Source organism: Fistularia commersonii, chromosome 5 (genome assembly GCF_037954325.1).
Source record: "Fistularia commersonii isolate RoL2024-O1a breed Wild chromosome 5, RoL_Fcom_v1.0, whole genome shotgun sequence".
Taxonomy (NCBI): Eukaryota; Metazoa; Chordata; class Actinopteri; order Syngnathiformes; family Fistulariidae; genus Fistularia; species Fistularia commersonii.
Genome location: NC_141288.1, coordinates 21,678,997 through 21,693,033, shown reverse-complemented (window position 1 = coordinate 21,693,033; position 14,037 = coordinate 21,678,997). Strand labels below are relative to the sequence as shown.

General features: G+C 56.1%; 1 protein-coding gene across 2 annotated transcripts; it reads right to left on the bottom strand.

The window, feature by feature from the left end:
- Positions 1 to 1,976: 1,976 nt before the first annotated feature.
- LOC147234359 (E3 ubiquitin-protein ligase TRIM35-like) lies at positions 1,977 to 6,294 on the bottom strand. Of its 2 annotated transcripts, none has more exons than XM_086147343.1 (7): positions 6,137 to 6,294; positions 4,598 to 5,031; positions 4,296 to 4,391; positions 4,002 to 4,232; positions 3,901 to 3,923; positions 3,235 to 3,353; positions 1,977 to 2,816 (listed from the first exon to the last, which is right to left on the bottom strand). In XM_086147343.1, exons 2-7 carry the CDS (start codon positions 5,012 to 5,014, stop codon positions 2,275 to 2,277), a joined length of 1,428 nt encoding a protein of 475 aa, XP_086003469.1. In that variant the 5' UTR covers positions 5,015 to 5,031; positions 6,137 to 6,294; the 3' UTR covers positions 1,977 to 2,274. The 2 variants fall into 2 exon arrangements, with proteins under 2 accessions (XP_086003469.1, XP_086003470.1); XM_086147344.1 differs by lacking the exon at positions 6,137 to 6,294 and adding an exon at positions 5,565 to 6,027.
- Positions 6,295 to 14,037: the final 7,743 nt, after the last annotated feature.

Genomic DNA, 14,037 nt, shown 5'->3' with positions numbered 1-14,037 from the left:
AAGGAAACCTTCTGCTTCTGCAGAACCCCCACCTACTCTTCATCTACTCGCTCTCCGGGCATCAGTCGCTGTGAGGAACTACGACAACGGCAAGGTTCTCCACGCAACCACAGGACGGTGAGGGGACTCGATGTCTGGATCACCTGTCGGTTTTTCTTCTCAGGTCCTCCGTGAAGTATCCCGATCGGTGTTTCCGGCTGTTCCATGTCCGTCCGGAGGGTTCCTCCTGTTGCTTTCTCGACGGTCTGCTTTCTTGCTGAACGGCTGAGCGGCAGCTCTGACTGGAAGCCTCCATGTTCCTTCTCCCTGATCTTTCTCTCTGCCGTTTCTTCTGGTTTCAGCGGAGCCTCTTCCAGATATGAGGCCGCTGTGGGACCAGGTCTTTGCACATGAAGGCGGTGTGTATTCCGTGAGCCAGTGTTCCTCACAGGCGCCGTGAAGAACCTGGATCCCAGCTATGGCGTCATCTTAAAGCGTGTCCAGCAGCAGTTCAGACCGCTCCAGAACCTTCTCACCTTGGACACATGATGTTTCTGTGGTTGTCTCTGAAATGCAGTCCTCCTTTCCTTGTCAAGGAGAGAGACAGATTATTGAAGTTCTTGCAGCACAGTGAGGTCCTCAGCTGTCCTTCCCCGTGATGGACTACCGCTGCTCGACACTGGGCTGTGGAGAGCTGGAGATCAGGGTTGGACGGAGTCTGGAGGACCACATCTTCTGCAGTTAGCAGGTGGACGGGGACATGGGAAGCGCTCCCAAACCAGTCCTTCCACCTCTTCCGTCCAGGGCCTCCTCTGCTCTTCTCTCCTCTCCCAGAAGCCCTCAGCTGATCCCCAGAAGACGGACGTAAAGGAATTCACAACAACTTGCGGTTTCTTCGGGATCTGCTGACCTCCTCGGTCACCTGCTGTCCACAGCTGACATGCCGGGGTGAGCAGCATCCCAAGCTAGAGGTGGTTGTTGTAATGAGTACACATTATTTCTGCTTTACTCCCTCTAAGTGTCGTATCTTGAGCACGGCTGCTCCTTAAGACGTCCTCCTGGAGGCACATCATCTCAGACCTCCTCCTGGGTCTGCAGGGATCCTCATCTCAAGACACTTTTTATCTTTCTGACCTCATTACACACCGAACTTAACAGATATTAGAGATAAGCCTTTCAAGCTGAACACAATCTGCTTATTGGACTGGAGCAATCATTTACCTGGCCGACCTTTGGAACCGTATGTTTGAGATGTGGTTACTATTTATATAATTACACTTCATTAGGAGTAAAAGGAGCCCCTGAAATTTCCTTTTCCTTTTCACTTGAGCTGAAGGGAGCATCAGTGTGATAACGTGGAAGCGGAGCAGGTCCTGCACGAGGGGGTCTCCTTGTGGACGCGAGGCACGTCTGCCCACCAACGGCGAGGCGAAGGTGTCGGCGGGCTGGGAGTCTGACCGGGAAGTGAGAGATAAAGTACAGAGAGAAAGAAAGAAAGAACCTTTGAGGGAGAGTGTGTGTGTTAAACATTGCATGTGAAACCTCAGGTCCTCCCCAGCACAGTCCTCTGGAGGTGTGTCCACTCTGTGTCTGCTGCCAGGACAGGCTGTGGACCAGAGCTGCCGCTGCCCGTCCTCCTCCTCACAGCATCAACTCCCTGCCGTCTCCATCCGGCTGGTAGATGTTGGCTGAGGGAGTTCAGGTATTAGTAGAAGAGCGCACAACATGTCTGAACAGTGTGAGCACCACCATGTTCCTGAAATGTAGTCCTCATGAGAAATGTGCTGCATCCCCAGTAGAAACATGGCTGAAACAAAAGTGTCAGGATGACGTGGTGAAGAAGGCACTCACATCACAGAGACAGGACCGTCTCAGGAAACACCTGCTGAACGGCACGTGTTATGACATCTAATCTTATGACACACACACACACACACACACACACACACACACACGTTATTCCAGTGTGCCTCTGAAGCCTGCAGACCAGACGGCGCTGTGAAAGCAGTCGTATTCATTTTATTCTTCAATCATCTGAGAGACATGTTTGGCATCTTCAGTAGAGAAGGAGCCAAAAGGCCACTGAAGGGCCACGGACTCTCCGGTCCTGCTGGGGGGGGCTCGGCAACCCGACCCCGAGACCTTCGCCGCGGGTCCGGCACCCTGAAGCCAACCCGGCCCCCGAACCGGACGTGCAAATGGACGCGTGGATGTCTCTGCTTTGGACGAGGGGGGCGAGAAGAGGCTGGATGGGAGGAGGTTCTGCAGACCTCCTGCGGTGGATCTGCGCGGCCATCAAAAGCCCACGGCTTTGACGGACACCTCCGAGGGCTCCAGCCTGAGGGGGCACAGCTGGCAGCCCACCCAGAAGTAGGGGTAGACGGCCTCGGCGATGGCGTGCTTGAAGGTGTACAGGTGCGTGCCGTGGTCGGGGTCGTGGAAACACACCTGGCCGCGCTCGCAGTCCAGCTCCACCCGGATCCTCCGCGGGTTCTTCTTCGGCGCCAGCCTGGTCAGCGGAGACGTCCCCGCAAAGTACATCTTGTGGTAGAAGTAGAGGGCCAGGTACCCGTTCTTCAGCACCGAGGACACCTTCTCTTTGCGGACCACCGACTCCTTGGCCACGCCCAGCACCCAGGCCTGGTTGTCCCCCACCGTCACCTGCCAGGTGTGCTTGCCCGCCGTGAACCTCTGCCGGCCCAGGACGCCCGTGTCGGGGTCAAAGCGCTCGGGGTTGTCGGGCAGCCGCTGCTTGTGTTCGCTGTCGCTGACGCCGAGGAGGTCCTCGGACAGGACCAGCCAGGGGGCGGCGCTGTTCGGGTCCAGGGTCACCGGGCCTGGGGGGGACAAGACGTCCATTAGCGATACCCGTGGTGGACCTGCAAGAGACGGGCGTCTGAGGTCCGCACACTGACGCAGGGCCCGTCCACACCAGACGCCTGCCTTCCGTGGTGAACGCGAAGGTGTCCTTCTTGAAGAACCTTCACTCCTCCGGACGAGGACATTTGAACCTCGGAGATGTTCTGGGACCTTCTGACAGAGTGTCTTTAGTGTTAACCGACCAGATGGAAACACGGTTTCAGTCTTGACGACAGATGGACACTAACTACCCGCAAACCGGCTCTACTTGGATTTGGATTTCTGCCCCACCCATTCAACTCGAACGTTTATGATCCTGGTTCTTCTCGGTGGGCGGCGGTGGAGCTGAACTCAGCTGAAGATCAAGTGTCCTGTGGACGGCGTGCTGGGACTCACTGAAGGTGACGGTCGCCCGCATCTTCTCCCAGACGTGGAACGCCAGCGAGCCCAGGTGTCCTGCCACGTCTACCAGGGATCCCGGGTCCATGGCTGGAGCTGCAGGTGAGCTGGACACTCTGCAGGAGACAGGAAGACAGGGTGGCACACTCCTCCGATCAGTCACACTCCTCCGGTCAGTCACACTCCTCCGATCAGTCACACTCCTCCGATCAGTCACACTCCTCCGATCAGTCACACTCCTCCAGTCAGTCACACTCCTCCGATCAGTCACACTCCTCCGGTCAGTCACACTCCTCCGGTCAGTCACACTCCTCCGGTCAGTCACACTCCTCCGGTCAATCACACTCCTCCGGTCAATCACACTCCTCCGGTCAGTCACACTCCTCCGGTCAGTCACACTCCTCCGGTCAGTCACACTCCTCCGGTCAATCACACTCCTCCGGTCAATCACACTCCTCCGGTCAGTCACACTCCTCTGATCAGTCACACTCCTCCAATCAATCAAAGACTGTGTGCTGAGTGACTCAGTTTGGTCAACTTCTCTTTTTTTCACCATTTACACCTTTAGATATTACAAGACCAGATTTGTAATCAATGGAAGGGTGTGTGTGTGTGTGTGTGTGTGTGTGTGAGACATCAAATCCATAATAATAAAGCCTTTACCTGGTCAAAGTGCCTTTGCATTTCTGGAAGAGAGGTGAGAAGAGAAGACTCAGAGAACCTGACGGAGGAACATGGGAGGTCCAGCAAAGATCTAGACTTACGTGCAGCAGAGCCGTGCCGTCCAGAGCCGCCGCCTCCTCCAGAGCTCGTATGGCCTCGGACAGAGATGCGATTTTGTCCGTCGTCTCTTGGATCTTCTGCCTCATGGCCTCCATCTTGGCCTCCTCTTCCCTCCTCAGCGCCTCCATCCTGACCTCCTCCTCGGCCCGCAGGAAGCAGTGCAGCTTCTCGAACTCCTCGCGCATCTTCCTCTCCACGGATCGGGCCTGGACCTGAGGTCAGATTCAAGTCAGCGGCCGGCTTCCTCTGGGGCTTCGCCTTAAATGGAGCTTCACCTGAATGTGGAACACCGAGGCCTCAAAGTTCTCCCTAATGTTGTCGAAGGCGTTCTTCTTCTCCCGCAGGGAGCTCAGCTCAGACGCCAGACGCTCCTGAGAGGATCCAGAGACACACAGCGTGAACGTGGCTTTGTCTCCTCAAAGCGCAGGAGCAACGTTCAACGCCAAAGTGAAGAAAAATCGGACGGCGCAAAATCAGACAAGCAAGAGAGCGATCTTCTGCTGATTTTCACGACCCCGCTCCAATCTCGTTCGTTTCCTCCTCCCCGCCGCCACCGATGGCGTGCAGAAGCACTAACCTTCACGTCCGGCAGCACCTCGTCCAGCGGGCAGCAGTCGTGCTCCTTGTGTTTCTTGGACTTGAGGCAAACCACGCAGATGGGCTGCTGGTCCGACCGGCAGAAGAGCTTCAGCGTCTCGGCGTGCAGAGGACACAGCTCGCCCGGCTCGCCCGGCTCGCCCGCCGCCTCGAAGCCCTCGTCCTCCTCGGCGAAGGACTCGCACAGGTTCCTGAGGGTCAGGCTGGGGACGGGGTCGTCCAGGGAGCTGCTCCGGCACAGGGGGCAGTTCCTGTCCCGCCCATTCGTGGACCAGTACTTCTGCAGGCACTCCGAGCAGAAGCTGTGGCTGCACTTGAGGACCACCGGGTCCCTGAAGATGCTGAGGCAGATGGGACAGGCCAGGTCCGCCCGCTGGAGGGGAAACCGAGAAGCCATTCCGGCTCCTGAGGGATCTGAAAGGACACCGGCACACAGGCCTCCTCAGTCTGAGGCTCCGGCTCCAGCAGGCTTATTGGAGACCCGGGCGAAACCAGAGGGAGTTCAGACTAACGGTGGATGAACGCTAAACGCATCGTGGCGAGCGAAAAGGGGGACGGGGGGGATGATCTCCCACCGCCGACCGGAAATCAACGCCTAAGCCGTGTGGAATCGTCGGGTTCATCGCTCAGCTGCCCATAACTGAACATCAGAACCAACCCTTCAGACGCTCCTTCCTGCGCGGCCATCAGACCCTAGAAGACACAACTCTGACCGGCCTGAGAGCATCTGAGCTGCTTCCACCATCTCACCGCCTCACCCATTCATCCACTACCTCACCCATTCATCCACTACCTCACCCCATTCACTCACGATGTCACCCATTTGTTCACAACCCCAGCCTTTCACCGCCTCACCAATTCACTACCTCACCCATTCATCCACCGCCTCAGGCATCCATTCACTGACTCAGCCATTCACTCACCACCTCATCCATTCACTGCCTCACCTATTCATCTTTACTCCCCGTCCACATGTCATGTCCCGACATGCTGTCCTTCTTGTCCCTGTTAGTTCCGGCCTGCACACATCCTGCCTATTTTTGTCGATTTATTGTATTCGTGTCATTATTATTGTCACTGTTTCTACTGTCGTTCAGTTCTGGTGGTGCATTTTCACCCTTTGTTGTTGTTGTTGCTGCTGTCTATTCATTAGCAGATGTCCTGCTATCTTGTGTCTCTCTTTTCATTTTTGGCATTATAACGTTACGCTGCTGTGACAGAGGAATGAATAAAGTTTATCTTCTCAGAAGATCTCCACCAGGGAGAGACGGTCACTGCCGCACCGCGCGGAGCCGCATCTCTAAACACACACAAACACACACACTGCAGCTAGTGCTATTTCCGTAGCATTAGCGGCTACCTGCCCGTCTTCCGGGTTGCCGCAAAGGATCACGGGAAGTGTAGTCCATCAAGCCGACACGAAACGAAAGTAAACAGTATCGCCGTCCGTCCGTCCGCCCTCGGTCTGCCAGCCGCCGGTGGGCAGCGGGTCAGGAGCAGAAATACTTTATCGACGTACCGGAGGAGACCTGGATGAAGGCGGCCGTCAGGAAACGCAGGGCGGATCCCGGTGGAGGCGAATCCTGGCTGAAGGGAGGTTTGGAGACGCGTCGGCTCTCCTCCCGCGCCGCGGCCTTCCTGCTTCCTGCTATGATGAGTCATCCAGGGGGCGGGCCCTCCGAGGGGGCGGGGCCTCCAATGGGCGGGGCCACCGAGGGGCGGGGCCCCGGAGGGGCGGGGCCTCGGAGGGGCGCACTGCAAAGCTCCTTTTGAGGCTTCATGTGGACCAAGAAGTCCTTTGAGAACCCTGAGGTGCAAGAAGGGCAGGGAAGGCACTCAGGACCAGTGGCAGAGAGCAGGCTTCCCATGTGTGAGGTCCTGGGTTCTAACTCCGGCTGTAAGTCGCATGGATAAAAGTGTCTGTGAATGACTGTATTCTGTTGAATACCGTGAGCTTTCCTTCGAGAGCCTGCTTTTTTTTACAACTCTTTAACCAGGTGTGTTCAGATTTAATTCGGGGAAAGACGTCACAGTGGTCAGGAACTGATTCAGCAATGAATGGTTTATTTAAAGTCCAGACATACGCATATGAGATTTCCGGGTCAGAATAAATGCTGCCCTGCATGCCACGTTGATGTCCTGTCGGAGCTCTTTCAGTCATAGACTGATACCACCAAAGAGCTCCACTGAACGCCGCAGGAGGTCTTTCCTACTTGAGGCTATCAGACTTTTTAATTCCTCTTCTCTCAGCCACAGGGAATCTTCAATCTTTGTAGTTACAGCTGACAGTTAAGACCATTCCTATTTCATTGTATTTCTTATTCTTCCTCCTTTCTACTATTATCTATTACTGTTATGTTTTTTACTCGAAACTCTGGCACAACAATTTCCTTCGGAATTAATAAAGTTGTTCTCATCTCAATAAATGTCACCCCGAGAGGATGGTTCAGCCTCTCCGGACACGCGCTGGGGCCGACCAGCTGAATGTGCGGGAGAGGAGGTTCTGGCCAGTGGGGCTCATTTTATTGCTTCGCCCTGATGGTCGGGTCACTTCCTCATCACACTCTTGAATTGAGCAACTTGGGACGCCAGGCCGCACCTTGGACTGAGTCACGGGGTGTGTGATAGATTGCATGCAGGGGGTGTCAGAGTTGGACTTCCCTTCGTTGTCACGTGATGCGTTTCCGTGGGTAAATTTTAACAGGCGATTCTTTGACTAAAACACTACAATATAAGGTTCCAGATAAGCTTCTGAAACGCTTTCATCGCCTCATGTTTTCCACTGAGCGGCTTTGTGGTTTGAAAAGTGGCCGTTGGTTGTTTGAGGCGGCAGGCGGCAGGCGGCAGGCGGCAGGCGGCAGGTGGCGGCGGCGGCGGCGGCGGCGGCGGCGGGAGGGTCGGCCGGCGAGAGATGCAAAGGTCAGGTCAGGAGCGAGAGAGACGCTGATGTCAGGAGAAACTTCACATAAAGGTTAGATGGAGTAGAACTGAGGGCAGCTCCGTGGAGATTTTAGACAGAAAAGAAGAAACTCATTTTAATGGAACACGGCCGGAGACGCTTTGTCATGAGACACAAAATTTGGGCAGAAAAAAAATCAGCGTTTAGTTGGAAAAAGATGATCAAATGTTGAAAAGAAGTACTTTTTACTACAGTGAACAAAAGGACACTTTTGCTCACTCAGTGTCTTCCAATGGCACCATTCATGTCTTTATTTGTTGGGAATTACCTTATTTCGATGTGAACTCTAACTTATTTTCCCATTGATATGTTCCGTCCACACGCAGTGACGTCACAAAAACGCTCCAATCACAACTGCCGTCGCAGTACCGCCTCCGGCCGCCAGGGGGCGCCCTTTACCTGCGGAGAGTCTCTTCACCAAGGGAATGTGCGCGTTCACGCACAGTCGTCAAGGGTGTGTGTGTGTGTGTGTGTGTGTGTGTGTGTGTGCGTCGGTGTGTCCAGTGCTCCCACCAGACCAAGTCCTGCGTTCCAGAGCAGATCTTGATCTCCAACCACCATGCCTGGTCCTCAGCCATGTCCCGGGTCTCCTCCTGGACCGGGAGGTCCTTCTCAGAGCTCCCCTCCAGCGGCCGAGAGGAGGAGGCGCCTCGGTCCAGAGGCTCGGTCCACGCGCGACAAGAAACCTCCACGGACCTGAACCAGACGTGACGAGAGGCTCCCGAAGATCTTTCACCAACACAAGTGAGACGCCACCATCGGAGTTGTGGAGACAAAGTCGGTCTGATGCCGACGACATCTGAGCGCAGGGTTTCCAGGCTGGAGGGCCAGAGGCGCACGGAGGCAGCCGATTGGCTGTGAGTCAGACGAGTCAGCCGATTGGCTGGGAGTCGGACAGAGGCAGCCGATTGGCTGTGAGTCAGATGAGGCAGCCGATTGGCCGGGAGTCAGACGAGGCAGCCGATTGGCTGGGAGTCCGCGCCTTGACGGCATCTGCAGCCAACCGCGTTGTCACAAGTAATATCGACAATTAATGGTCCGATTTGAGGACGAAGGTTTTCTACTTCCTGTCTTGTAGACACACATTTCCATTTCTTCATTCTACTGCCGTCGTGATCGTCAGAGAAGTTCACTCTCACGGTCTGACAGAAGGCGACCCCGGAGGTCCTGGTTCTGGCCTGCGGTCCTGGATGGAGGCGCAGATGGAGATCCCTTATCTGGGACGATGGACGGTGTCGCCAAGGTTGCCGCCGTCTCTCTCTTCGCCCTCAGAGTTTATCTCCTGACGGCGGCGTTCGTTCTCCTTCCAAAGCAAACATATTAGTGCCGGACAACCTTCCTGGGAGGAGACGGTGAGTTTAAAAGGCAGTTTGTCAGCGCTGGAGGCACCTCGTAGCTCAGATGCTGCTCGGGGGCTGTGGATGATGGTGGTGTGTGTGTGTGTGTGTGTGTGTGTGTGCGTGTGTGCGTGCGTGGCCTGATTGTGGTGTGGTGTGTGTCGCTGAGTGGGACCTCTGATGTGAGCTTGCAGAAACACAACATTCCACAAGCACCCACGGCGGCCGCCTGGTCCTCAGGACGCTTCAGGAGGCCGAGCCTCTCCTCCACCAACTCCAGAGCCTGAAGCCACATATTTGTACACTCTGGTGTGAACATGGGTGTATTTGTACACTCTGGTGTGAACATGGGTGTATTTGTACACTCTGGTGTGAACATGGGTGTATTTGTATACTCTGGTGTGTGTGTACATGGGTGTATTTGTACACTCTGGTGTGAACATGGGTGTATTTGTATACTCTGGTGTGTGTGTACATGGGTGTATTTGTACACTCTGGTGTGAACATGGGTGTATTTGTATACTCTGGTGTGTGTGTGTGTGTGTGTGTGTGTGTGTGTGTGTGTGTGTGGAAGGGGGTGAAGAGAAGCAGGCAGGATCTCCTGGCCTCCTGGCAGTGCACGCTTGTGTCGCTGGAGTTGCGCCCAGCAGTGAGTGTGCGATGTTCCTGCCAGATCTGCTGCCCACCGTCATCCATGAGTCCTCCCATGGATCTGCAGACCTCAGCACCTTCTCCACATTCCAGGATGCGGTCGTGGTCTGCCTGCATGCCTGTTGAGACCTCAAGATGTCTGAGGCTGAGCTGGAGACCCTGCTGGACACACACACTCACACACACACACACACACACACACCCTGATAAGTGTGTGTCCTGAAGCGTCGACAGCGCAACGTGTGCAAACAAACACACCCCTGACCTTCTCTGGATTCTTGGTGTGCAGGCTGATAACCTGGAGAACCGCGGCTCCTCAGGGATCCTCCTCCGTGGAGTCCTGAGGCTGCTCAGGAGAATTGAAGACTTCCTGACTGGACGTGATCAGAACCTGGACCTACTTAAAGCTTAAGATCTGAAGGACCTTTGAGGGAACATCAGACAGACTTCAACTTCAGGCCAGGAGGACCTCGGTGGAACTGGTGGAGATTTAATATCAAACCTAGCCTCCAAATGTAGTGAGACCTCAGGTTTCCTGGACGCCGGCGAGATGTTCGAGGTCGGCCAGGTGACGGTTCGGCTCACAAACACGTCCTGAAGGCATCTGCCGCCGCGGGCGGGTGAAGGACACAGCGGCCCTGAGAAGTTCCCGCTCCGACCTCCGAACCTTCATCCGACCGGCGCTCGCCGGGAACGTGGACGCGACGAACCCACGCGACATTTCGTTCACTTCCTCGTCTTTCCGGCGGCCCGGCCGCCTTCGCGCCAGCGCGTCCGTGGCGTTCCGTTCCCGGTCCTCGGCCCGGCCGGATCCGCGGCGCCGGGGTTTCCCTCGCCGGCCCTCGCAGGAAGGATGTGAAAAGGATGGCGGGCAGTCAGAGTCCCCGTGGCTGCACGCCGTGGCTGCACGCCGTGGCTGCACGCCGTGGCTGCATGCCAAGCCCTTCAACAGGCAGTCGGAGAAGAAGCGCACATCCTGACTTCCTACCGAAGGGTGACGGCGGAACGGAAAGAACGTCTGACTTTTCAAATCGCAGGTTCTCGCGACGCGAGGGGAAAACGAGCGGCTTCTCTTTGGGTCGCGGTGTTCCCGGCTGTGACGGAGCCCCAAGCAGGCTGCGGCGCGAAGGAACCCGAAGCACCCGAGTTTTCTTTCTAAACTCTCAGCCGGTCGGCGATGTGCTGGAGTCGTGAGCGAGAGACGCTCGCCAGATTATTTGAGGTTTTTCCTTCTTCTTGGTCAATTTTCCGCGGCGCCGGGAACATGTGACCCGTTCCAGAAGTCACCCCTGACACAAATACCTCCACTGGTGCGGCGGCCTCTGAAAATGTGCCGTTTCAGCTCCGGTGCCGATGGGTCCGGACGGCGGTCACAGGCTTGCAGTCTGTCTGAATCTCTGGAGGCTTCGACCGTCGCAAAGAGTCAGAGCTCTCAGACGAATCACCCCGACCGGCGTCCCGTCCAGAATCAGAGGCCGTCCCCTAAGAGCTCCGCTCGGCGAGGAGCTTCACCCCGCCAGTTTTCACCCGCTGCAGGACAAGCTCGGCATCCGAGCTGGCCCGTGGGTCCAAGATTTGAGAACCGGAGGACCAGCCCGTTCCTCTGGATCTTCTGCCGGCTCGCGTCCTTCAGGAGCTCTTTGGACATCAGGACCCGGTGTTGGAAATACTTACTGTTCCTCACTTTCTTCAGGAGATTACTGGCCTGCTTTGAACCCGCAGTGGTTCATCCCGATCGGAGAAACCTCACTTGGAGGCCGACTTGCAGACAGACTGCGGACTCGCCTCAACCCTTACTGAATTGACAAAGGGATTTGAGGAGGTCGTCTCGGATGGGCTTCTTCTCTGCCGGTCACGGACAGTCCAGCTGAGTCAGCTCAGCCTGCCCTCACAGCGTTCTGTTTAACAATACCCTCCCTGAGCCCGGTGCCGTGAAGTCAGGGGTTCCGCAGGGTTCTGGTCCGGGTCCCCTGCTGCGTCCACGGGGCCGCACCTTCCATCCCTCTGAATCCCACCTTCATCGCTCTGCAGAAGATCCGCAGAAGATCCGCAGGCGCACCCGCGGGTGACCACGGATGAGACTCGGTGTCGGACCGGGACGCTCCTCGGAGCCGGTTGGCAGCAAACGGTCGGACTTATTGGAACTGCGAGGCCGAGTCATTGCAGGACGGGTCTCCTCCATCTTTGGATTCAGTGTGATTGACTGCAGGTTCAGGGCGAGGAGCCGTGGCGTGTTCTTGGACAGGACGCTTTCTTTTGCCCTGCGGGTTAAAGATGCGGAGATTCCGATCCGTGCATTTGTGACAGAGGCAGGTTTACCGTGACGCCTTTTTATCGGGTTGCCGAAGAAGAGAGTCCGAAACCCTTTGGCAGGTCTGCCACGCAGCGTCCGATGTTCTTACCGGAGGAACTCAATGGGAAGATATGTTGGCCCGTCTCCACCGGCTTCCTGTCTGGGCCGGAGAGAACTTCAAGGTGTTGCTCCTCACCTTCAAAATGGTCACCGTCTTCCCCGTCAGACCTGGTGAAGTCCTACGTACCCGGACGTGCGCTCAGTCCCGGGGCTCTGGACTCCCGTGTCCTCAAGGTCCGCAGAATAACAACTGTTACAAGGAGGCCTTTCTTCTGGGGCTCCAAATGTGTGAAACATCTGCCTCCTGCCGTCAGGCCGGTCTGATCTGCAAATATAAAGACCCGCCGGTTCGAGTCCTGACAGGTGGCGTTGAGTTTTCACCGTCCCGGAGAAACAGGAGTTCCTCGGGCAGGGTTTGCCACGGAGGGAGACTCGGGAGGCCCGTGTTCCAGTTTCATGCGTATTTCATGCGTCAGAGAAGTTTGTTTTTTTTTCTTTTTCTTTTACTTTTTCCCTTCTGTATCGAGCGGTGCCGCCCAGGGGCTTTTCAAGAAATCGTTTTTGCTCGCCGGAATTGAATATGTTTCTTTGCCTACATAGAAAAACAGGCTGCGGTTTCTTCGGTCCAGACCGGAAGCGGCTCTCAGCGAGGCGCTCACTGAGCCGGCGCAGTGAGTCGTCTCGGCGAGCCGCCGGACCGTCACACTCTCCAAAACAGCGCCGTCCGCCGAGTTTGACGGCCAGACGTTACGGTCAGGCGTTCCCAAGAGCAGACGCTCCCTCCCGCCGGCTCCCGGAGGCCGACCGTTGGTTTTTCGCCGTTGTGCGTTTTGCGAGTGTGTTGTGCGAGCGCCGGGGTTTGCGGCCTCTGGCCAGAGCTGATACACGACACCGGCAGCCATTAATATGGAATGTTTATAAATATTAATGCAATCACAGAGAGATTGATTACTGGTTGGAAACGGGCGGCGAGTCCCAAAACAGGCTTGATTGCTCGCTTGTCTCTCGGCGGCTCGTCAGAAATATTTATCGCCCGCATGTGCTCGTGCAGGAATGAGTCACGGGGGAGCGCCAAGCTTTTCAAACCCAGGAAACCGATCCGTGTCTTGTCGATGAGAAATTCTGCGTCCCGGTCCGTGCGTTCAGACCGAGTCTTTGCTCTCCACGGAGGTCCTTCGCCTCCTCCTGGGAGGACGCCACAGATCCTCCCAGGAGGACGCCACGAATCCTCCTGGGAGGCCGAGGGCCGAGGTATCGGCGCTTCGGGAAACACTGATTCTGCAGGAAGCGAGGGGGAAAACCGTGCGCCGAGGGTCCTTTGGCGGCTCCCGACACAAACGTGACACGGCGCATCTTCTTGTCAATCTATCTCACCTGGTTTCTCACATTCACCCGTTGGCACACCGGCGGAGGCGGAGCGATGACCGTGGCGTCGGCGGACGCGTCCCTGTGCGGACAGGGATCGATACGCAGACCTCCCAGTAGCTGTGCTGCTAGCCAGGACATTTCCGATTAGGACGGTTTAAAAGTAATAATTCAACGTGTTGAAATTGGCTTCGGTCATTTTTTTCAAAAGGCCAGACGTTTAATTGGTAAGAAATCTGAAGACCTGAGGAAACGCCGGCTCGGCAGTGTCTTCAAAGAGGAAGAGCGAGACCCCTTCGCTCATTTCCAATCAAATTCGGTCAAAGAATAAATAAGGAGCGAGCCGGCGAGCAGAAGGAAGGTTTCCCAACGCGAGGAGGGGAGGATCCTTCATGGCCGCTGAAACTGCTGGCGGTTCGTTCCTGTTGTTGATTGTTGGCGTCGGTCACAGCGCTCCGGGAGAGTCCTTCTGTGTGAAGGGCCGACGTTAGAGGGATAACTTCTCAATCTTGTCAATCTTCAGGGTCTCTGCGGTGAAGCCAGCGGCTCATGGAAGCCTGTTCTCTGCATCTTCTTCTCTTCTGCAGCTTCATGTCCTCTTTCCCCGGCCGGAATCGGCCTTCGGCTCTCTGAGGCCCCGGAGCTCCGGCTCCTGAGGCGACGCTGAGAAGGTTTGGGTCCAGCCTGCAGAGTTTGGCCCGTTCCTCAGAGGGACGCCGCGGCGGAGCCTTAAACAGTGAACACAAAGTCAAGCG

Coding starts and splice junctions, on each gene's coding strand:
- LOC147234359 (XM_086147343.1), bottom strand. CDS start 5,014: ATGGCTTCTCGGTTTCCCCTCCAGCGGGCGGACCTGGCCTGTCCCATC. Junction 3,924..4,001: donor ACGGCACGGCTCTGCTGCAC/GTAAGTCTAGAT, acceptor CCTCTCTTCCAG/AAATGCAAAGGCACTTTGAC. Junction 2,817..3,234: donor GCGGGCGACCGTCACCTTCA/GTGAGTCCCAGC, acceptor TGTCCCCCCCAG/GCCCGGTGACCCTGGACCCG.